Below are 25,519 nucleotides of genomic sequence, written 5' to 3' on the forward strand. Positions count from 1 at the left end.
AATTGCCGCTCTCCAAAAAACAGCGACGTTTCACATCCATCCTCACAATGCTACAAGGTAACGAAATTTGACAACATCATCCGTTAACGTATCCTGAGCCCCGAGCTGTGCTTCTCCGGTATTTCATCACAGAACTTATTTCTATTACCCACCTCCTGATCCTCCTGATCTTCATTCTCCATGAGCTCCTGGAGCTTCTTCTTGTCGTGAACCAGGTCCTCGCTTTTCGGGTCATCTGCCTCTGGGAATCGTCCGGCATCTCTGCCCACCTGCAGCCTCTGGCGCCCCCTGTGCTCCTCCTCTGGGTCATCGTCTCGCAGCCGCTTGGCGCCCTTGTCCGGCTAGGGAACCAGAGCCAGAGCTCGTTACCACCCCGCGAGATGAACAGGGGGATCTGCACTCTCACAAAGTAGCTTACTCTTCAGTGTGGGTTCTATACAGCATTACAAAACTGTACAGATATTTTACTGCTCAAACACTCACCCCCCCCACCAAAATCACAATTTGATCAATTACAAGCCACGCATTTTTTTTCAAACGAACTTGGTGAGTTGCATTTTAAACCACAACAAAAGTAACCTGTAAACCTCCAATTCACATCACAAATAGACAAAGTTTTTTAGATATGAACAGCGCCATCTTCTGCAATTCGGAATAAGGCAACAAAACTGTCGGTGAGGTGAACTAACCTTATTACATCCAGGTGGGGCTGCACATTGGTGGTGGTGGAGAGGAGTCCCCATTACCTGTAAAGCGCTTTGAGTGGAGTGTCTAGAAAAGCGCTATATAAGTGTAAGCAACTAACTAACTAAACAGAAACATTGACTTTGACTTTGTTTTGCCAACAAATACTACTAACTCTGCACACAGATCACATTGGAAACTTTCTGTGGTAAATATCTGGTGCACAACCTGTACTTGATTCGCTCTGCATCTCATTACATTAGTTATTACAGTGTCTAGCAAGCAGGAAAGGCCGCATCACATCACAATTTGTGGTGAGACTGTCCAGTACTTTCACAAAGTTCACAATTTTGTGCTTAAATCAGAATTTATCAAATTTTGCGACACCAATTAATTTGTTACCAAGATTCAGTCTGAGGAACTGAACTATTATGTGTGAAGGAGGCTGACTGTTGGCAAAACATACAAAGAACAAAGTGACATTTACCAACGACATATGCATGCAGTCCTATAGGTCACTGCTTGGTAGAAACACCGCTGACAGCAATTACTGCTGTCAGTGTTTTTGGACAAGTCTCTACCAGCTTTGCACAGTGGGACGGTGTCATTTTTTCCATTCTCCCTGGCAAAATTGCTCTTGTTCTGATAAGCTCATTGGGGATAGTTGTCAAGACTTACTGTAAAATTACAGTCAGGTTCAAGTCAGGAATTTGTATTAGAATTGTTTTTTCAACTGGGCTACTCCAAGACATTCACTCTCTTCTTATCAAACCACTTCACTGTGGATTTGTGATTCCGGTCACTGTCCACTGAAATGTGAATTTTTGACCAGGTTTCAGGTTCTTGGATAACTGAAGCAGGTTTTCATCTAGAATTCACCTGTACTTTGATTCATCAATTTTTTCTTCAGCCCAGGAAGCTTCTCATTAGTCCCTGCTAATTAGAAACTGCTCCAAACACAATGCTTGAAAGCTGGAATAGAGCTGACTGGCTTATGTGCTATGTTGAGTTTGTTTGCAGTAGTATATCTCACATGACATTTAAGACTAGCTCTTTTCAGTAAAATGTCTTTTTTACCTCTCACCCATATAGGCCAGCTTTCTGTAATAATAATTAACGCCTTACACTTATATAGCACTTTTCTAGACACGCCACTCAAAGCGCTGTACAGGTAATGGGGACTCCCCTCCACCATCACCAATCTGCAGCCCCACCTGGATGATGTGAAGGCAGCCATAGTGTGCCAGAACACTCACCACACACCAGGTCTCAGTGGGAAGGAAAACAGAGTGATAAAGCCATTGCATAGATGGGGATTATTAAGAGGCCATGATTGGTAAAGGCCAATGGGAAATTTGTCCAGGATGCCAGGGTAACACACCTACTCTTTTTAAGAAATGCCCTGGGATTTTTAATGACCACAGAGTCAGGACCTCGGTTTTACGTCTCATCTGAAGGACAGCGCCTTTTTACAGTATAGTGTCCCTCTACTGGGGCATTAGTACCCATACAGACCACAGGGTGAGCACCCCCTACTGGTCCCACTAACACCTCTTCCAGCATCAGTTTTAGCTTTCCCAGGAGATCTCCCATCCAGGTACTAACCAGGCTGACTTCAGTGGGATGCCAGTTGTGAGTTGTAGGGTGATATGATTGCTGGCAACAAATCTGATCTGTAGGGACCAGGATATTGTTGAATCAACAGTGATTTTGATCTGTGACATATAACATTGCTAATCTTTCAAAGTTACTGTTGGGTTCACAGTGGCATCTCTAACCTGTCTCCTGCTTACCCAGCTGCTTCCAGCTGTGAATGGGTGGCCTTTTCTAAGTTGTCAATGGACTTTACTATATTCAAAGGGACATGTAACCTTCTGCTGATCTGAGCCTCTCTAATACTTAATCCCTGACTTGTTTTAAAATCTCCTTGGTGTTCAATGTTGATTTGCCATATTTGTATATGGGTTGTGGCTTGAAATTCAATATCTATCTGGGGAAACAGAATGAGACAGGTGCATTTACTCTAAAGTAGAATCACTTTGATGACACATTTGATTACACTAGCATTGTGACTGTTTAAACTATTCTTTTGCACTTAAACTGATTTATAGTGTAGAAAAGTGATTGAACGCTTAAGCAAATGAGAATAGTTAAGTTTCTTTAAAAAACTATTTGCATACTAGTTGCCAGTATTTGACAATGTGTTTGGAGTAGATTTGTTTGGTGTAAATATAAAGTCCTATTTGAAATTGGTAAGATTGCACGTTCAAACAGCAACAAAAGAAACTGCAGGGGGTGAATAATTTTGCAAGGCACTTTAGTAGTTACTATTTAATATACTAGAATTATTCTGTAGCTTATCATGAAAATGTGCTTCACCAGCTAGTTTTGCTTCAAGTTAATAACAATGCGAATGTAAATTGAAATTATAACTACATTAAAATGAAACTGAACATCAAGAAGACAGAGTACCTGGAATGGGGTGATCAAACCGAAGGCACAATAAAAGCTGGTGGGGTCCAACTGAACGACCCAGTTCAAGTACATGGGGTCATGTGTCAACTCCGACTGCACTACCCTCCAAGACGCCAAGACGCGAGTCAGCGCCGCTTGGATGAAATGGTGGTAGGTCACTGGAGTACTGTGCGACAAGAAGATCCCTTTGCACCTAAAATCCAAAGTCTACCGCCCAGTGGTCGGACCAGTGGCCCTATATGGAACTGAATGCTGGCCAACGACAAAGAAACATGAACAGGCAGGTTTTGTCAAGCGATGGACCCTCGACTTGACAAGACTAGACCATGTCATGAATGAAGAGGTGCGAAAAACACTCAAAGTCGCCCCAATCACTGAGAAAATGAGGGAATCGCGCCTGCGATGGTATGGACACGTGCTCCGCAGCAATGACACATCAATGGCAAAGACCGTCCTCGAATTGAAGGTGGAAGGCCACCAGCCCCATGGACGACCATTTACGCGCTGGCTGGATCGGCTGAAAGACGACATGCGCCTCGCAAAAGTCACCTGCTGAGAGGATGCAGACTGTACCAAGTGGAAAAATCGGTGCAAACAAGCAGACCTCACATAAGTGGGAAAATTCGAAGAAGAAGAAAAGAAGAAATGCCATAAGGTGGCACTCTGCAGTGGTAAGCATTTGATGCCTCTGGGGCAATTCTGGAGCTGGGGTGGAATCTGCATGGATATCTGTGTGGAGTCTGTATGTTCTCCCAGTGCTTGTGTGGGTTTTCTCTGGGAGCTCTGGTTTCCTCCCACAGTCTATAGACATGCAGGTAAGTAAATTGCCTTCTGGGAAAACTGGCCCTGGTGTGAGTGTGTGACTGGTGCCCCTTCCAGGGTGTGCCCTGGGTTACACCCACTGCTTGTCAGGATAGGCTCCTGCTCCCTCATGACCCTGAACTGGAAATAACAGTTGAAACATGAATGGATGGATTAAATGCAATAACTACTTCACATGTCCAAAAAAAGCCTGACTTTAGCTTTTTTTCTGCATCTTAGGTTTAACTACCAGAGATTATGCACGACCTCCACAGGATAATTGGAAATTCTGGCAGTAAATTCAGTGATTTGGTAACCATTTACTGTTTGATTTGGCACAAAGATTACTTTGTAAATCCAAATTTTAAAGCCCTCTCACACACGGAGTGTTGAATTTCAAGCACTTTTCTACATTGCATGCAGCTGGAAATACAGAGGAAATCAGCACAAAGACAGTTGAGAAGGGCACGCTGTGCTGCCGACCATCGCACTGTTGTCTCTCAGAAAGCAACGATGCCCAATGAATGCCTTGCACAACACTAAGCAAATGCCAAACTCTTATCACAAAAAGAGAAAGCACAAGCAAAATAGGAAGCAAGCTTAAGTCACAAAGTTAGGAAGCAAGCAGCCAACTCATTAGAAAGCAATTTTACATTCAATTTTCATTTTAATATGTCTGCAAACAGTGCAATCAAGGTTTCATTTCCAAATGGTATTGCAGCTCAGACAAAGCCTGGAGGCCCAAGATAGCACACTCATGACTGCCGACATTATTTAGGAACCATTAATAACATGGTTACATTTGAAAGAAAATGGACTTTTAGAACAATATGTTCCAGTGAAGAATACAAATTTAAAACAGATGAAAAAAAGTAAATACTGCACATCTATAGACACTGCAGCCATTCTTAGTTCATACTTAATTTGCATATTTAAGAAATGTCACTTTATTGACTCTTTGTGTTTGAGGACTTTATTATAGAAAATGCCATTGTACAGTAGCTGTCCCCTTCCCTTATGTCCCCCACGTTTTTCATAAGTAGAGATGGACCGATGAGCGTTTTGTGAGGCCCATACCGATCGTCACTTTCTGTCAGGTGGTTGGTGTGTTACTATCCAGCCAAAGACACAAAAGATGGTAGAAACTTACATTGTTTTACTAACAAGTAAGACAATGATTGTTACAACCACCCACATGAAGTAACAAGCTGCAGTCTAACAGTTCTTTTATCCAATTAAGGCAAAAGGCCATAATCTGAAAAGTATTTCCAACCTAGATAGTATGGCTCTAGGTGAGATATCAAGCAGTAGAATCCTACATCTTCAATAACCGAAAATGGCTGGTTATCTAGCGCAATAAATTCCATTATTTTGGTCGTGATTCCTTTTGCTTTCGGGCCATTGCTGTTATACTTTTGCTGTTATCTCTCAAGTGTCGCCTGCACTGACGGTTGTCTTAACGTCGGTGTAGCTTTATCCGTTTTTGCTAGCTATGCTAGTTTCTGATACTCACTGTACTTGGGCAGGTGATGTGCTCTCAAGTGTTGTGTCAGGTTAGTTGTATTAAAATTCTTTGTGTTGCCCCTGCCACGAGAAAGGTTAGTTTTACAAACATATTGGCTTGACCTGGAATGAAAACTGCCAGACGGATGATATGTTTTCATTCCAAGGCACACGCCGGTCACATATTTAGAATGGAAATCTGCCGATTCCGATCTATAGCTAATCGATCCTTCGACCCCTGTTCATAAGCTTCCAAGATCTTTTATTTTAAGGCCTTAAACAAGTATAGTTTAGAACTATCAATGCTAACTTGATAAAACAGTCCATTAGCAATTATCAAACCACTTCACTGTGGATTTGTGATTCCGGTCACTGTCCACTGAAATGTGAATTTTTGACCAGGTTTCAGGTTCTTGGATAACTGAAGCAGGTTTTCATCTAGAATTCACCTGTACTTTGATTCATCAATTTTTTCTTCAGCCCAGGAAGCTTCTCATTAGTCCCTGCTAATTAGAAACTGCTCCAAACACAATGCTTGAAAGCTGGAATAGAGCTGACTGGCTTATGTGCTATGTTGAGTTTGTTTGCAGTAGTATATCTCACATGACATTTAAGACTAGCTCTTTTCAGTAAAATGTCTTTTTTACCTCTCACCCATATAGGCCAGCTTTCTGTAATAATAATTAACGCCTTACACTTATATAGCACTTTTCTAGACACGCCACTCAAAGCGCTGTACAGGTAATGGGGACTCCCCTCCACCATCACCAATCTGCAGCCCCACCTGGATGATGTGAAGGCAGCCATAGTGTGCCAGAACACTCACCACACACCAGGTCTCAGTGGGAAGGAAAACAGAGTGATAAAGCCATTGCATAGATGGGGATTATTAAGAGGCCATGATTGGTAAAGGCCAATGGGAAATTTGTCCAGGATGCCAGGGTAACACACCTACTCTTTTTAAGAAATGCCCTGGGATTTTTAATGACCACAGAGTCAGGACCTCGGTTTTACGTCTCATCTGAAGGACAGCGCCTTTTTACAGTATAGTGTCCCTCTACTGGGGCATTAGTACCCATACAGACCACAGGGTGAGCACCCCCTACTGGTCCCACTAACACCTCTTCCAGCATCAGTTTTAGCTTTCCCAGGAGATCTCCCATCCAGGTACTAACCAGGCTGACTTCAGTGGGATGCCAGTTGTGAGTTGTAGGGTGATATGATTGCTGGCAACAAATCTGATCTGTAGGGACCAGGATATTGTTGAATCAACAGTGATTTTGATCTGTGACATATAACATTGCTAATCTTTCAAAGTTACTGTTGGGTTCACAGTGGCATCTCTAACCTGTCTCCTGCTTACCCAGCTGCTTCCAGCTGTGAATGGGTGGCCTTTTCTAAGTTGTCAATGGACTTTACTATATTCAAAGGGACATGTAACCTTCTGCTGATCTGAGCCTCTCTAATACTTAATCCCTGACTTGTTTTAAAATCTCCTTGGTGTTCAATGTTGATTTGCCATATTTGTATATGGGTTGTGGCTTGAAATTCAATATCTATCTGGGGAAACAGAATGAGACAGGTGCATTTACTCTAAAGTAGAATCACTTTGATGACACATTTGATTACACTAGCATTGTGACTGTTTAAACTATTCTTTTGCACTTAAACTGATTTATAGTGTAGAAAAGTGATTGAACGCTTAAGCAAATGAGAATAGTTAAGTTTCTTTAAAAAACTATTTGCATACTAGTTGCCAGTATTTGACAATGTGTTTGGAGTAGATTTGTTTGGTGTAAATATAAAGTCCTATTTGAAATTGGTAAGATTGCACGTTCAAACAGCAACAAAAGAAACTGCAGGGGGTGAATAATTTTGCAAGGCACTTTAGTAGTTACTATTTAATATACTAGAATTATTCTGTAGCTTATCATGAAAATGTGCTTCACCAGCTAGTTTTGCTTCAAGTTAATAACAATGCGAATGTAAATTGAAATTATAACTACATTAAAATGAAACTGAACATCAAGAAGACAGAGTACCTGGAATGGGGTGATCAAACCGAAGGCACAATAAAAGCTGGTGGGGTCCAACTGAACGACCCAGTTCAAGTACATGGGGTCATGTGTCAACTCCGACTGCACTACCCTCCAAGACGCCAAGACGCGAGTCAGCGCCGCTTGGATGAAATGGTGGTAGGTCACTGGAGTACTGTGCGACAAGAAGATCCCTTTGCACCTAAAATCCAAAGTCTACCGCCCAGTGGTCGGACCAGTGGCCCTATATGGAACTGAATGCTGGCCAACGACAAAGAAACATGAACAGGCAGGTTTTGTCAAGCGATGGACCCTCGACTTGACAAGACTAGACCATGTCATGAATGAAGAGGTGCGAAAAACACTCAAAGTCGCCCCAATCACTGAGAAAATGAGGGAATCGCGCCTGCGATGGTATGGACACGTGCTCCGCAGCAATGACACATCAATGGCAAAGACCGTCCTCGAATTGAAGGTGGAAGGCCACCAGCCCCATGGACGACCATTTACGCGCTGGCTGGATCGGCTGAAAGACGACATGCGCCTCGCAAAAGTCACCTGCTGAGAGGATGCAGACTGTACCAAGTGGAAAAATCGGTGCAAACAAGCAGACCTCACATAAGTGGGAAAATTCGAAGAAGAAGAAAAGAAGAAATGCCATAAGGTGGCACTCTGCAGTGGTAAGCATTTGATGCCTCTGGGGCAATTCTGGAGCTGGGGTGGAATCTGCATGGATATCTGTGTGGAGTCTGTATGTTCTCCCAGTGCTTGTGTGGGTTTTCTCTGGGAGCTCTGGTTTCCTCCCACAGTCTATAGACATGCAGGTAAGTAAATTGCCTTCTGGGAAAACTGGCCCTGGTGTGAGTGTGTGACTGGTGCCCCTTCCAGGGTGTGCCCTGGGTTACACCCACTGCTTGTCAGGATAGGCTCCTGCTCCCTCATGACCCTGAACTGGAAATAACAGTTGAAACATGAATGGATGGATTAAATGCAATAACTACTTCACATGTCCAAAAAAAGCCTGACTTTAGCTTTTTTTCTGCATCTTAGGTTTAACTACCAGAGATTATGCACGACCTCCACAGGATAATTGGAAATTCTGGCAGTAAATTCAGTGATTTGGTAACCATTTACTGTTTGATTTGGCACAAAGATTACTTTGTAAATCCAAATTTTAAAGCCCTCTCACACACGGAGTGTTGAATTTCAAGCACTTTTCTACATTGCATGCAGCTGGAAATACAGAGGAAATCAGCACAAAGACAGTTGAGAAGGGCACGCTGTGCTGCCGACCATCGCACTGTTGTCTCTCAGAAAGCAACGATGCCCAATGAATGCCTTGCACAACACTAAGCAAATGCCAAACTCTTATCACAAAAAGAGAAAGCACAAGCAAAATAGGAAGCAAGCTTAAGTCACAAAGTTAGGAAGCAAGCAGCCAACTCATTAGAAAGCAATTTTACATTCAATTTTCATTTTAATATGTCTGCAAACAGTGCAATCAAGGTTTCATTTCCAAATGGTATTGCAGCTCAGACAAAGCCTGGAGGCCCAAGATAGCACACTCATGACTGCCGACATTATTTAGGAACCATTAATAACATGGTTACATTTGAAAGAAAATGGACTTTTAGAACAATATGTTCCAGTGAAGAATACAAATTTAAAACAGATGAAAAAAAGTAAATACTGCACATCTATAGACACTGCAGCCATTCTTAGTTCATACTTAATTTGCATATTTAAGAAATGTCACTTTATTGACTCTTTGTGTTTGAGGACTTTATTATAGAAAATGCCATTGTACAGTAGCTGTCCCCTTCCCTTATGTCCCCCACGTTTTTCATAAGTAGAGATGGACCGATGAGCGTTTTGTGAGGCCCATACCGATCGTCACTTTCTGTCAGGTGGTTGGTGTGTTACTATCCAGCCAAAGACACAAAAGATGGTAGAAACTTACATTGTTTTACTAACAAGTAAGACAATGATTGTTACAACCACCCACATGAAGTAACAAGCTGCAGTCTAACAGTTCTTTTATCCAATTAAGGCAAAAGGCCATAATCTGAAAAGTATTTCCAACCTAGATAGTATGGCTCTAGGTGAGATATCAAGCAGTAGAATCCTACATCTTCAATAACCGAAAATGGCTGGTTATCTAGCGCAATAAATTCCATTATTTTGGTCGTGATTCCTTTTGCTTTCGGGCCATTGCTGTTATACTTTTGCTGTTATCTCTCAAGTGTCGCCTGCACTGACGGTTGTCTTAACGTCGGTGTAGCTTTATCCGTTTTTGCTAGCTATGCTAGTTTCTGATACTCACTGTACTTGGGCAGGTGATGTGCTCTCAAGTGTTGTGTCAGGTTAGTTGTATTAAAATTCTTTGTGTTGCCCCTGCCACGAGAAAGGTTAGTTTTACAAACATATTGGCTTGACCTGGAATGAAAACTGCCAGACGGATGATATGTTTTCATTCCAAGGCACACGCCGGTCACATATTTAGAATGGAAATCTGCCGATTCCGATCTATAGCTAATCGATCCTTCGACCCCTGTTCATAAGCTTCCAAGATCTTTTATTTTAAGGCCTTAAACAAGTATAGTTTAGAACTATCAATGCTAACTTGATAAAACAGTCCATTAGCAATTAGGAACCTGAAATGAAAGTCTACAGAAAGAAAACCACTATTGTGCAACAATCAGTTAAAATACTTTGGTGAACGCATATAGAGATTACACAGAAAACCTAATCTTTCTTTTTGTTCAGTCTATCTATAGCCCAAATGATCCCAAAGCCTTATCAAGTATTTTATTGACAAATTCTAATGAGGCAACATGCACACAATACAACAGCAAATTCCAGCAGCCACAGCTCTTTGTAAATAGATTCATACTATATATTCTGAATCTAATCTAATTTCCACTCATTCCTCGGCTTTAGCAATGAGATTCATGTTTGGTGTCACTTTATCAAGTATTCAGAATATCATATCTTACTAATATTTTTCAGCACATGCTAAGATGACTGTAACTCTCTTCATCTTACCTTCTATTTCGATTACTTTTAATTTCAAGTATTTGTCTCTAGACCAGTGTATCTCAAACCATAGTCCGTGGATGCCAAACATCCTTGAGGCTACAAGGCTTCAAGTGGGGTCTACAAAATAAAGACAAAGTATAAAGAATCCCACCTTGTCAGAGTGGCCTAACAAAAGTGACTAAGCTGCTATTTCTGTTTACATGGTGGTGTAGATGGTCCGTAGTCCCCAACCATCAACATAATAAAATCTTACTGCTTTGTGGCACGAAACGAGCACTGAACTCGGATTTTGGCAGGGGAATACTGAAGAATTTTTTTACAGAAAGTGAGTCAATGGCATACAAAACGAACAGGTTTTTAAAACATCCCCAAACTAATGCATAAGCACAGAGCATAGAGTCTTCCCATGCACAGGACATCAATCCAGAACGTAGTCAACGAGAAAAAACAAAGACCACAATTCCAGAAAACGCTCTGAAAGCATCTATGAAAGCAAGTTCTCTGGGCTGCTAAAAGTTAAAAAAAAAATCCCACACCATTGGAGAAAAATACTCTTCCAGCTGCTGTGAAAATGTGTGAAGTAGTGGTAAGCAAAGTAAACTGAGGCTATAGCACTTTCTAACGACAGTAGGTAAGCAAACTGTCTGAGGAGCTGTCAAATGATGCAGAATGCCAGCTCACTAAAAGACAAACGTGAACAGTTTATACTTCAGTCTGATGAGGCAACGGATGGTGGTGATGCAGTGAAATGACTAGCTTATATTTGACTGGGGGGTAAAAAAGAAAATCCTCCAAGACTGTCAGATGTTACCAGAACAGACTGCTGAGGAAATGCTGAAATTGCTGGATGATGTTGTGAAAGCTGAATCACTGAAAGGGAGACATGCTGCTGTTTACACTGACAGTGCCACTGCTGTAACAAGTAATATATAGGAGTGGAGTTACAGGAGGAACAGCAGCCATCAGCCACTGGTGATGTAACTGTGTGAACACCTCCAGTCTCTTGCATGAAAGGAAAACATGTCCCAAATGACATGACATGACACATGAAAAGCTGCTGTCCATCTGGGACTCTCGGGGGTTCCTCTGGGGTAAAGTCGCCTGGCTAGCTTTTATCTGAAACCCACGATTTTGTCATGATCACTTTTGTAACCCTCATCCTCAGGTGATCAAGTCTCCTCCTTCTTCTCTTTCAGAAATTGACTCACGTTTTTAAAAAAATGGGCAATTTAAAATGCATCATGAAGACCCTATATTTAAAATCCTAATTGTAAAGCAACTCTTCACACTACCCATGAAACTGTTAAAATACAGCTAAGGTGGCTGCCATCAAATTTGGTCTGTCTGACACTGGGAGGGGTTGTTTTCTCATTTATTCTTCATTACACACATTTTACAAATATGTTCAATATCTATTAATGTGATCTACTACTTCACATTTATCGAAAGTTCCAGACTCTCTGCCACCATTATGTGTTCCTGTAATGCACCGATTCCTGCACTGATATGCAAAACAAGCTTATTTTCTTTTTGGTGCAGAACTGGAAATAGGTTACAAGCCAAATATGTCTCCAACATAAATCTTAAAATAACTATTGGAATTCAGCTTATCCTCATAACACATCTATGCACTATAATGGGTCTTTCGGCTCTTTATTAGACCTTCTCTAATGCTTCCTGATCTCCTTCCTAAAGTGGTGAACAGGACTGTATGCAGTAAAACAATGGGGACCTCACTAATGCATTGCAGAGTTTCTACATAACTGCTTTTGACTTGCTAGGTAGCCAAGCATTCTGTTTGCCTTTTGTTAAGAGCTTATGTGAAAAGATTAGACACAATAATTTTACAAATTTATGAGGTGTTTTTCTAATTCTGCACCTCTCATGGTAGAATGAAGTCATATACTCTTCTTACGTATACACAACACTCTATGCTGACTAATAATGAATTTAATTCTTTATTTTATTATCTGATGAGACATCTGCCTTCATCTGATTTTACACAGCGCTTCTTATTATCTCCTGATCATCTTTGTGAATGATATCATTGATTTCTAAGAACCCTTGGGTTTACACGATCTGGATTCATTCCATTATGATTTTTTACTAATACTTCAATTTCTAATACTTCCAATTTATATTATAAAGTTATGAATGTGTATATTGTGTTTTGTGATAATGATCATAACTGCAAAACCTTCTGAGCAAGGCCCTTAACCCAAATTACTGCAGGGGCTCTGACCCCAAGCTTCTCTCTCCCTGTCTGTGTCTGTATCTCATGGAGAGCTGGGGTATGTGAAAAGACAAATTCCTAATGCAAGAAATTGTATAGGACTAATAAAGTGATGTTATGTTAAACATTTCTTTTACTACTAACAACAGACCAAAAAAGCGTTTGGGTTTTGTTTTTGCTTGGATGAACTCATCCTTTCAAGTTGGCCATTCAGGTTCCTTTTTTTCAAGGCAGATGGCATTTTACAATATTTCTTTATTTATAATCTCCAAGCTGTTATTAATCACATTTAACAGATATGTCATTCATGTTGGGGATGCTTCAGTGATTTTGTTTATCTTTGAAATATTCTCTTACCACGTTATTATTAATAATAATTATTTTAAATCTGTCTTAATTGTCAAAGTAATTGGTATGTCCAATTTATGTCCTGAAGACCCTGTTTTATTTGGTCTTGGGTGTTCGATGGTTGTGGACAAATCATACCATTGAAGCACAAAGCAACTCTTCTTTACTTTATATCCTTACACTTTTACTCTCCCTCACTCCTGAAGGCTCCTCAATAACTGAAATGAGATTTCAAAGACTTCGACTGATTATAATTGATCATCTCTGACAATTCTTATAATGTATGTATACTACCAGAAGTAACTACCGGGGACGGTCAAGACCACGTACACCCAGTGTCAGTAAAAGAGAAATCAGGTAACACTCTCTCTGTGCTACCGTTCAGCCACATCAACATATTTTCCTTTGCTCAAGAGAAGAGAGACGGAAAAAAACAGTTAATTGAGAAAATATGCTAGACAGTGTCTGGAGCAAAGCACTTAAACGCAAACAAAACAGAACTAGTTTAAGCACCACATATAGCAATCACAATACCTTAATCTAAAAACAAAGACGCTGCACTTTTTTTCTAAACACACTGGAAATTGAACTTTTCTCAAAATACGTAAATACACACAAATTGTTCTTCCACAATGTATTTATTTACACTCAAGAAACGGTTCTACTCAGATACAAACCACGGCCTAGCGCTGTAAGTTCATTTCCGAACACGCGTAAACAAGTTATATATTATATATTTACCTGATAACTCAAAAGTTCACCTACATCCATGGTGAATACTTAAAAAACAACGAATAAGTCAACGTTCTTCTAAATAAACAAGTTTTAAATCCCACCGGCGAACTGAATCATCGATGCTCCAAGAAATTTTAAAAAGTACCACGCTGCCGTAAATCAAATTATCCCACTGACGCAAAATGCGTTTGTTGTGCGACAGACAGCGTTTGTGCCGTGAGTCAAAATGTACTGTACATTAGTTTTACTTGTACCGGTGAAAGGTTGATTTTTAACCTTTTATTTCCTAACGTTCTTGCGAAATTTTGGATTCTTATTTTTTGAAGAAAATTTCGGTAGTTTTTCGTACTTGTGCTCACTTAATAAATGCTTACACTATTAGCAATTTATAGGCAAATTAGGGTCCAGATTCACTAATCCTTTTGTACGCAGCAAATTGGCATCGTTATCATTTTTTCTTAATTGGTGCGATCTTATACCCAATTTAAACCTATTAGAGTAGCGATACGATCATTTTAAAAACATACAAAATGCCTTGATAAAAAGTGAGGGCATTAACATTTCTTCCTAAATTTGCTTAACCTGCTTTCGGACAATTAAATTATATGTCCTGCTCCAAAATACAATAATAAAAATGGAAGTAAAGCTGTCTTTTAATGCTGAAAAATAATTTATATTTTACAGCTACAAATGGGGTTCTATAAGTGATCATGCAATTTCTCACTCCGAATGAAACATTTCCCTTCATAATCATCTTGTATAACAGTCGGGTATACGCATCGGTACTCTGCCTGTCTTTCATGGATTTCATGGAGAAAAACATTACTAACATTAGTAACAGAACATTACTAACATGTCTAATCGTTCTCCATCCAGAAGGAGGTTTAAGTAAAAAAAAAATAGATGATTGTTTTAACTTTGTTTCCGTTTGAACTGGTTCTGAAAGACACCACGCAATCCTCCTGCTTATTTCTCTCTGCCTCACATTACCTAAATCTCATTTGTACTGCACCTTTTAAAGATGGTTCCAAAATCAGCACAATCTCTGGAAAGGGTGGATACAGAAGAAGCCGACATGATGTCCTCCCATCCAAAATAAACCACAGCACCCTTATACAGTAACTCATGCAGTAAAAATGAACAAGCTATTAGGACAAATGTTTTGGCCTGGGTGTCAGATCTATAGCAAGCAAATTCTATAGGTTTGTCCTCTAGTTTATTCTCTGTTTGTGGAATGTGCACTTTCTGCACATATTTCTGGTCATAGCAAATTCATGCCCTCATTTGAATGCGAAGTATTTTTATAAAAACCTTCAATTTTGTGAATAATACACAAAATAGATAGAACTTGAATGGAGAACTGTAAATATCACAGTGACTAACAACACTTGTATAAAACTCCTGAAACCCAGTAATACAGTATGTGCTTCAGACCAATATCTAAACTTAGTTTAATCCTCCATCTCATTTATATAATGAAGATATTCACAGGACTTAAAATGCAAGGAGCCTGGCTGTGCACTATGGAAACAAACTAGTTTTTTGTTTTCGATTCTTGTATCTCCTGCCTGTTGTCAGTGTAAGAACACTGTGCCAACACCGTGGCCTTACAGAAAGCACGAGAGGAAGGACGCGTCCTCTGGGGAACACAGATTCAAGGACACTCAGCAGTATGCTGTGAATTACAATAGCAATCTACTGGCTTATCACCTCGCGCAATTAAATTGTTTCTAGTTTTTTTCTCCTTTTTGTTTTTCTTTGAAAAGGGCTCTCCATTCACCACTCAATCCTGGACCCATGAAATGTATAGTCTCGCTCGGCGTTTCGAAAACACAGGCACATTGTTGACATGATGACTTTGAGATCTATAGAAATGCATAATGTGTATGAAAAAACTCCTCCATCAGCTTCCTTTCAGATGCCCCTTTCTGAAATATTGTTGTCGCATATTGTCAAGGACAGTGTATATTGATATTGGATTTCAATAGGTGTATTATTACAAATAATGTGTGATTGCACCCCACTAAAACTCATACATTCTCATAAATTCTGGTTTACAATATATCCAAGGGTATCAGTGAAGCTAATGACTAATCTCCCACTCAACCAAAACTAATATTACATTTTTGGTCATCATATTATATGAAAATGCCTGCTCCCTGGAAAACGTTTAAAGAAGGGAGACCACAAGTCTTGAATAAAGAAGATAGTATGGTGGATTGGACTCAGATATTTAAAATTAAGTAAAGGCTTTGATAAAATGTTAGTGACAATTGCTCTATGTCACAATCAAAACTGAAATGATAATGAGGGCTCAGTGTAAATTGATGACAGACAGACACATTTTTAACATGAAAGAGCAGAAGTGATCTACAGAAAACTATCACACTGACATGTTTTGTAACCAGCACTCAGAGAACTAGATAGCAATCATGCTATCTAGGCAAAGTACCCTATGCTTTTTAAATGCTTTATTTATGAGTAACAAAAAACATACAACAATAAGAAACATTAAATTAAATAAAGCATGCATACATGATACGAATTGACAGGGATAACCAATTACTTTCTAAAACTAATTTCACATAACTTTGGTTAACTTACTTATTTTAAATGTTCTGAATGGTTTTAATGTAAAATTCCATTTCTATTTTAAACAGATTAAAATTTGGAAAAGACTTTGTCAATTGCATTTTATGGCTATTGTATCCCCCCATAATCAGCATTAGCTTTCTTATTAATATACAATTTTGATCCATATGTGTGAGGGTAAAATAAAGCAGAGTGTAAGATTTTCTTTGTTTCTTTATTCATGTTAAAAAATAAATATTGATAATCTAATTTGAGTTTAAATATTGGATAATATTTGTTCAACAGGATAAATTCTAAGAATAATTTTAGATGACACTTCTTTAATTTCATTGGTAAGACAATACATACTTTCTGCTATTTTATATTATAATTTGAGATCCAATTAGTCTTTGCAGGTGGAATGTAATTGGTAAACATGTGTTCCTTATATAATTATTGTTACATTTCTTTTCTAAAATGTTAACACTACCCAACAAAACGCTAGGTGTTAATTTATTGGTTTAGTAATTATAGGTTCTGCAGTAGCCCCTAAAGAGAGTAATGATCCCCCTAAGGCTAGCATCAAATACTATTGTAAATTCTTTTGGCATAACTGAAATTTTAAAGATCCCCTGGCCATTTATCCATAAAAGTAATAATAATAATTGCTTACACTTATAAACCACTTTTCTGGACACACCACTCAAAGCCCTTTACAGATTATGGAGACTCCCCTCTACCACGACCAATGTGCAGCCCCACCTGGATATATACAGTGCCTTGCGAAAGTATTCGGCCCCCTTGAACTTTTCAACCTTTTGCCACATTTCAGGCTTCAAACATAAAGATATACATTTTTTATTTTATGTGAAGAATCACCAACAAGTGGGACACAATTGTGAAGTGGAACGAAATCTATTGGATTTTTGAAACTTTTTTAACTAATAAAAAAATGAAAAGTGGGGCGTGCAAAATTATTCGGCCCCTTTACTTTCAGTGCAGCAAACTCACTCCAGAAGTTCAGCGAGGATCTCTGAATGATCCAATGTTGTCCTAAATGACTGATGGTGATAAATAGAATCCACCTGTGTGTAATCAAGTCTCTGTATAAATGCACCTGCTCTGTGATAGTCTCAAGGTTCTGTTGAAAGCGCAGAGAGCATCATGAAGACCAAGGAACACACCAGGCAGGTCCGTAATACTGTTGTGGAGAAGTTTAAAGCCGGATTTGGATACAAAAAGATTTCCCAAGCTTCAAACATCCCAAGGAGCACTGTGCAAGCGATCATCTTGAAATGGAAGGAGTATCAGACCACTGCAAATCTACCAAGACCTGGCCGTCCCTCTAAACTTTCAGCTCAGACAAGGAGAAGACTGATCAGAGATGCAGCCAAGAGGCCCATGATCACTCTGGATGAACTGCAGAGAACTACAGCTGAGGTGGGAGAGTCTGTCCATAGGACAACAATCAGTCTTACACTGCACAAATCTGGCCTTTATGGAAGAGTGGCAAGAAGAAAGCCATTTCTCAAAGATATCCATTAAAAAGTCTCGTCTAAAGTTTGCCACAAGCCACCTGGGAGACACCCCAAACATGTGGAAGAAGGTGCTCTGGTCAGATGAAACCAAAATCGAACTTTTTGGCCACAATGCAAAACGATATGTTTGGCGTAAAAGCAACACAGCTCATCACCCTCAACACACCATCCCCACTGTCAAACATGGTGGTGGCAGCATCATGGTTTGGGCCTGCTTTTCTTCAGCAGGGACAGGGAAGATGGTTAAAATTGAGGGGAAGATGGATGCAGCCAAATACAGGACCATTCTGGATGAAAACCTGTTGGAGTCTGCAAAAGACCTGAAACTGGGACGGAGATTTATCTTCCAACAAGACAATGATCCCAAACATACAGCAAAATCTACAAAGGAATGGTTCACAAATAAACGTTTCCAGGTGTTTGAATGGCCAAGTCAAAGTCCAGACATGAATCCAATCGAGAATCTGTGGAAAGAGCTGAAAACTGCTGTTCACAAACGCTCTCCATCCAACCTCACTGAGCTCGAGCTGTTTTGCAAGGAAGAATGGGCAAGAATTTCAGTCTCTCGACGTGCAAAACTGATAGAGACATACCCCAAGCGACTTGCAGCTGTAATCGCAGCAAAAGGTGGCTCTACAAAGTATTAACGCAAGGGGGCTGAATAATTTTGCACGCCCCACTTTTCATTTTTTTTATTAGTTAAAGTTTCAAAAATCCAATAGATTTCGTTCCACTTCACAATTGTGTCCCACTTGTTGGTGATTCTTCACATAAAATAAAAAATGTATATCTTTATGTTTGAAGCCTGAAATGTGGCAAAAGGTTGAAAAGTTCAAGGGGGCCGAATACTTTCGCAAGGCACTGTAAGCCATATTGCACCAGTACACTCACCACACATCAGCTATCAGTGGGGAGAAGAGCAGAGTAATGAAGCCAATTCATAGATGGGGATTATAGGAGGCCATGACTGGTAAGGGCCAATGGAAAATTTGGCCAGGACACCGGGGTTACACCCCTACTCTTTTCAAGAAATGCCCTGGGATTTTTAATGACCACAGACCTCAGGATCTTGGTTTTACGTCTCATCCGAAGGACAGCGCCTGTTTACAGTATAGTGTCCTCGTCACTAAACTGGGGCATTAGGGCCCACACAGACCGTAGTGTGAGCGCCCCCTGCTGGCCCCAATAACACCTCTTCCAGCAGCAACCTTTCCCAGGAGGTCTTCCATCCAGGTACTGACCAGGCTTACACCTGCTGGGTCGCCAGTTGTGAGTTGCAGGGTGATGTAGCTGTTGGCATAGGGTAGAGTAGTAAGAGTAGGGAGCTATCCTGGTGTCCGGGCCAAATTCCCCCCCCCCTCCTTTTACCGTGGCCTCCAAATTGTCCCCATGTATGATTGGCTTGCTCTTGCCCTGTGATGGGCTGGCGTCCCATCCAGGGTGTACCCTGCCTTGCGCTCATTGCTTAGAGGGTAAGGCTCCGGCTTCCCACACCACCCTGTGGAATAAAGCGGTTTGGTAAATGACATGACATTGTCAAGGGGCCCGGGTCAGACTCCCATGGAGTCCCTATGCAGGACGGTATAATCCAGAAGGGTCTGGAGAAGGACATCAGGGAAAGATACAGCAGGGTTAGGACGGGTTTACAGACAGGGCGGAGGAGACCAAGTCCAGACAGGTCCAAAAAGGGGTTATCAGGGCGCCGTCCGTAATCCAAGGACCGGGAGATCCATCCAAGTTGAAGACACTTAAAATCCCTGGGAAGGGGAACCAAGACTGGGAACATAGAGACCTAAAAGCATAATGGGACCAGGCACTCTGAGCCCCGGACTCAGAAGGTCAAGGACATGGACTTGCATGCTTGCGAGACACACCAGAAAAATAATAGAACCTAATCATAACGGGAAAGGGTAGGAGCGCCCTCTAGGGGAGAGATGTGGAACGTAACGGAGATGACGACATGAAAAATTCTCATTTAGTAATTGTCCCACCAATATAATACAATTGTCATATCATCTTTGAAAAAAGATTTATTTTTAAAACATATATCCTTTTTATTCCAAATGCTAAATGTGTTTGGGGAGAAATTGTGCTCATAAGCCGATGTCCAAGATAAAAGTACTTGTTTATGATAATTTGATAACTTAATAGGGATCTTGTTAGCCTCAAAATTGCACTTTAACCCAAGTCTACCCACATTCTGAAATACAAATTTGGGGATTTCATTCCAAACACTGTCTGTATTTTTAGTTTTTTTTATCAGCAATTAAGTTTCCAATTGAGTTTAGAAATTATATGTGATGTTTTACAATCAAAAAATGTAGGTCTCCTTAATCCTGTTTATTATTAGGAATTGGTTTTAAATAATATATTTATTATATCAAATAACAATGTTTATTTTTCCAGATAAAATTATATAGGAGCTTATCAAGGTTATTTTTTACAAATGAGAGTATCTCTAATGCAATGCACTCTGTAGTAATCAAGATATTCCGTCTGCTTTTGAGAGAAGCACATGTCCTGTTAATGCTAGGCCATTAACCAAGCATGTTTTTTTTTATTTTCTTCCATATTGGGAGTAAAATGAATGTACTTATTTCTGTCTGATATTTACATATTTTAATTCCTAAATAAGTTACTATCTGCTTCACCGGAATGTCCCATACTGTTTCAAAATAACATTCTTTTAAAGGAAAAAGTTCACATTTATCAGTATTCAGAGCTAAACCTGATACAGACAAAAATATTAATACTTTCAATAGCTTTTTTAACCTCTTTCTAATTTCTGATGATTCTATCATCAGCTAATTGACAAATTTTAATTCCTGTTCCCAATAGATTTATACCTTGGGCATGGTCTGTACTGATACAAAGGGACATTATTTACATTACCAATAGAAATAATAGGGGTGTAACAGACAGCCTTTCCTAATACCTATTAATTTAAAATCTTAGTGATGTACCACTAGAGAGTTTGATTGAACTATTGTATCCGTTGTATAGCATCTGAACAATCCATTATGGCCAACAGCCATATCACACTGTAACTCACAACTGGCAACCCAATGAAGCCCAGCAGGTGTGATCTTGGCCAGTACCTGCATGGGAGACCTCCTGGGAAAAACTAAGGTTGCTGCTGGAAGAGGTGTTAGTGGGGCCAGCAGGGGGTGCTCACCCTGCAGTCTGTGTGGCTCCTAATGCCCCAGTATAGTGACGAGGACACTATACTGTAAAAAGGTGCTGTCCTTCGGATGAGACGTAAAACCGAGGTCCTGACTTTCTGTGTTTATTAAAAATCACAGGGCATTTCTCAAAAAGAGTAGGGGTGTAACCCAGTGTCCTGGCCAAATTTCCCATTGGCCCTTACCAATCATGGCCTCCTAATAATCCCCATCACTCTGTTCTCCTCTCTGGTAATAGCTGATGTGTGGTGAGCATACTGGTGCACTATTGCTGCAGTCGCATCATCCAGGTGGGGCTGCACACTGGTGGTGGTGGAGGGGAGTCTCCATTATCTGAAAAGTGTCCAGAAAAGCTATCTAAGTGTAAGGAATTATTATTATTAACAACATTCTGAAAGAGTCGACCAAAACCAAAAACTCGTAGTGCTTTACAGAGAAAGTTGTGTTCCAACTTTAAAAAAGCTTTCTAAACATTTTAAAATAATATCAAGCTGTCATCTTTAACAAAGTCATTGTAATATATCAGATCCAAATGAAAAAGAATATTATTACAAATATGTCTACCTTTCAATAAATCTGACTGTGATTCATTAATGATCTAAATGCCCTTTAAGTCTGTTAGCAAATATTATGGCAGGTACTTTTACATCATTATTAAATAAAGTTATGGTCCTTCAGTTTTTTCTAATACCAGAGTCCATATTAGGTTTGGGTATAAGTGATATTAGTCCTTGTTTCATTGAATGGGGCAATTATTTTGCTTCTACAGCTTCATTAAACAGAAGTAATAGAAATTTATCTCATCTTGAGAATATATATAGAATTCACTGTTCATCATTTTCAACGCATTTGTTGTCAGTTTATTAATCAGTTTTGACATCTGTTCTTGTTATTAAAAGTATCCCATGGTCTCTTCTTCTCTAAAGCTTCATGTAATTAAAACAGCAGCTACTCCATATGAGCAAGCCACACAACACCAGGATATTGTAATTGCTGATAATTACCTCTTTAGCCAAGGTACAACTTCAAAACGCATACAAAGAGCACTTATCTTTATCACCATGCAGAGCATGACGGTGCATATTTACCTCACAATTGTTGGTTTATAGAGTCTCCTGCTTTCCACTGAAGCTTTCCACTGAATGGGAGACCTCCTGGGAAAAACTAAGGCTGCTGCTGCTGAAAGAGGTGGCAGGGGACAGCAGGGGGCGCTCACCCTGCGGTCTGTGTGGGTCCTAATGTCCCAGTATAGTGATGGGGACACTATACTGTAAAAGGTGCCGTCCTTCGGATGAAACATAAAACTAAGGTCCTGACTCTCTGTGGTCATTAAAAATCCCTGGGCGTTTCTCGAAAAGAGTAGGGTTGTAATCCCAGTGTCCTGGCCAAATTTCCAGTTGGCCACCAGTCATGGTCTCCTAATAATCCCCATCTATAAAACTGGCTTCATCCCTCTGTTCTCCACCCCACTGATAGCTGATGTGTGGTGAGCATTCTGGTGCACTATGTCTGCCGTCGCATCATCCAGATGGGGCTGCACACTGGCGGTGGTGGACGGGAGTCTCCATTATCTGTAAAGCGCTTGGAGTGGAGTGTCCAGAAATGCGCTATATAAGTGTAAGCAATTATTATTCTTAATGAGTTTCCCGGACGCAATTTTCCTTAAACGCCATATTTGTTTTAGAAATAGTATTGTTAATATAGGTGCCATCGTGCCTTAGCATTACTTAGCATTATAGCCTCACCGTTCTTGGACCCTGAGTTCCATTCCTAGGGTGCACTCTTTGAGGAGTTTGTATGTTTTCTTGGTTATTTAATGTGGGTGAGTTGGTTATAATGTTTACTGTTTCTTCCTAGAAAAGGTAAAAATTAGTTTAGCGTACTGTATCATACTTGTACTTTATTATCCACCCTTTCATGTTTCTCATCAGGAAATAAAGGGGACTTGGTTAAAATGGTTAAAATATTGTAACGCTTACGGCCGACAAGCACCGTGTGTAAGAGCCGGCGTACCAGAGCGGGTGACGTCACCGCCCTTCCCTGTGATAGCAGGACCACAGCTACTGGGCTGTGGAGAGATCTCTCTTTAGCTCACGGGGCTAGGTCGCTGCAGAGAGACGCAGAAGTCCCGGGTGCGAGCCTCCAGTCGGGATGGGGCCGACCAGTTGCGGCAAGGGCGCCCGCCTGAGCCACCGTTGCGTTATAATATGTTTTGTCTGTTTTTTTTTTTATTTTTACATGTCGCCAATAGAATGTGGTTCATATTAACCAAACCTCAGCTAAACGACGGAGAATTAACACGCATAGTAAAAAAAGTGGTAACGGCAGTTTTTACTATTTTCATTCTTTAAACATGCAATGAAAATTCTTAGCACACTAAAAAACTAATAATAAATGAAATTATATTTTCTAACCGCTTTTTTCAAATTCAGTTCTTGTGGGATACGAAACCTATCGCGGCAAGCAACACTGAACTTTGATCGGGACGTCTGGGAGTTTACAATGAGTTACACAGGAGAAGCGATAGATCATCTTTAAAACCGCCTGTGGTCGTGCAGGGTGTGTCTAGCAGTAAAGAAGACAACAAATCACCCGTGTTCACATGTGCAATGTACACAGTTTCTTAGATACTACCTACTGTATCATTACTCCCTCTTTCAAAGTGAAAACCACCAGCCTCTGTACACTCCGGCTTCTTCTTAGAATCGTTCAGCAATGTCGCTGCAATGAAGGAGCCATCTGAAAGCATTCCGTAAAACAGAAAGCCATATGGAGATGTGAAAAAGTGACCGAAACGGGAAAGATGAGAGATGAAAGGAGAGGGAGCAAAGAAGTGATCTCTCCAACTGTTTCAGTGGCTTTGAAATACCAGCCCTAACGCGGGGCACAGGTGGCGTTTTCGTTTTTTAAAATAGACTTTAAAAATCTGACTTTTTACTCAAAGTCGGTCTCTTGTTTTTTTCCGAAATAAAAAAAAATAGTCGCATCGCCATAATTGAAATAACTAAAATTCAAATATTGTAAATTTAACATTCTATGGGTGCTGCAAATGGAGATTTGTGAATATTCTACATACTGTAGCAAACCAAAAACCCAGAGTGTTAATGGTTGGTTTGTTATTTACGAAACTATTAAATATTAATTCCATAGATTAGCTATTTCTCTTTTTTTTCTCAGACACACCTTGCTTCATCCTTTACTCTCCTCTGCTGTTGTACTACTGAACAATGGCCCAACAGCCATAACAATCCTAAACTTCACGTCTTAAATCCTCCTCCACTTACACCCCTCTCTTTTTGCACTGAAATACTGAAAATACTGCCAAGCTCATTTTGTGCACATTTTGTGCACATAGCTGCTACCCTGCTATCTAAATGCTGCTACCCTGTACTTGTCTCCAAGAATTGTGATGTCATTTGTCATATCATATTCTATGTTAATGTTAAGTCATCTTTTATGACTTTTGTTATGTCATTTATCATGTGATGAAAACATCTCATTGTACAGTACATATGACAATAAATTTGATCTGTGATATAGCACTGATTGGAATAGTCATTTCTCTCTCTTTTTGGTCTTTCTTACATTCCCCTTTCACTACTACTTGCAACATATTTGTTTCAGGCAAATACTGCAGTGGTTTGCTAAAAACAATTCAGAAACAAAATATTGCTTAATTCCCCATTCAGTACATTAGAAGAGCATCTTACGTTTGCCTCATTTGACACAGGCTTGTCTTCCTTCTTTGCGATGCATGAAATCCAAATAAGTTCATGTTCAAATTTCAGACCTCAGACATAGATAAATCATGTTAATAAAACATTTGTGAGCAACTATAATAAAATAAGACAATGTAAATCAGTGATTTATATTGACATTATTGACATTATGTCAATCATCTATTAATGATGCAGGGTCCTGCAGTTTGTAAAAATTATTTCAGAAATTGTTCTTTTCTAACTTTAAGCCACCAGAAGATCCCAGAAGATGCATACAGAAGCGTGGTTATTACTCAGAAGGGGGGGCAGAACAAAGAAAGAAACTGAGAAAAATGAGGATTCTGTGAGAAGAAAAAGATTGACAGTCCTAAAGAAAACAGAGCCCTTTCACAGTCAGCTGGGATCAGGGACAGAGCAGCGCTGGAACCTGAGATTGAGTGTAATGATTGTAAAGAGAGGCAAGCGAATGCATTATTAATGAGGATAAAGAGAAGGGACTTGAAAAGATCCACAGTTCCAATATGAGCCTGTTTCAGCCCGCAGTGGTAGGGGAGGAGAGAGAAAGAAACCTTTCCACACAGTGTGCCACAGATAATAAGCTTCAGGAAAGGTCAGAGAGCAAGCTCAGACATCTGCTTCAAAGACTGTTAAGTAT

At 40.0% G+C, this 25,519-nt stretch overlaps 1 protein-coding gene across 1 annotated transcript in view; it reads right to left on the bottom strand.

Moving 5' to 3' along the window:
* The window catches only part of ctnnbl1 (catenin, beta like 1), a 69,419-nt gene extending 55,382 nt beyond the window's left edge, over window positions 1-14,037 (bottom strand). The window contains exons 1-2 of the mRNA XM_069179356.1: window positions 13,861-14,037; window positions 153-341 (exon numbers count right to left, since the gene is read on the bottom strand). Coding sequence (XP_069035457.1) covers window positions 153-341; window positions 13,861-13,890 — 219 coding nt within the window. The 5' untranslated portion in view covers window positions 13,891-14,037. The remainder of the gene's footprint in view (window positions 1-152; window positions 342-13,860) is intronic.
* Between the last annotated feature and the right edge of the window lie 11,482 nt (window positions 14,038-25,519).

This window comes from Lepisosteus oculatus, chromosome 16, assembly GCF_040954835.1.
Source record: "Lepisosteus oculatus isolate fLepOcu1 chromosome 16, fLepOcu1.hap2, whole genome shotgun sequence".
Classification (NCBI taxonomy): Eukaryota; Metazoa; Chordata; class Actinopteri; order Semionotiformes; family Lepisosteidae; genus Lepisosteus; species Lepisosteus oculatus.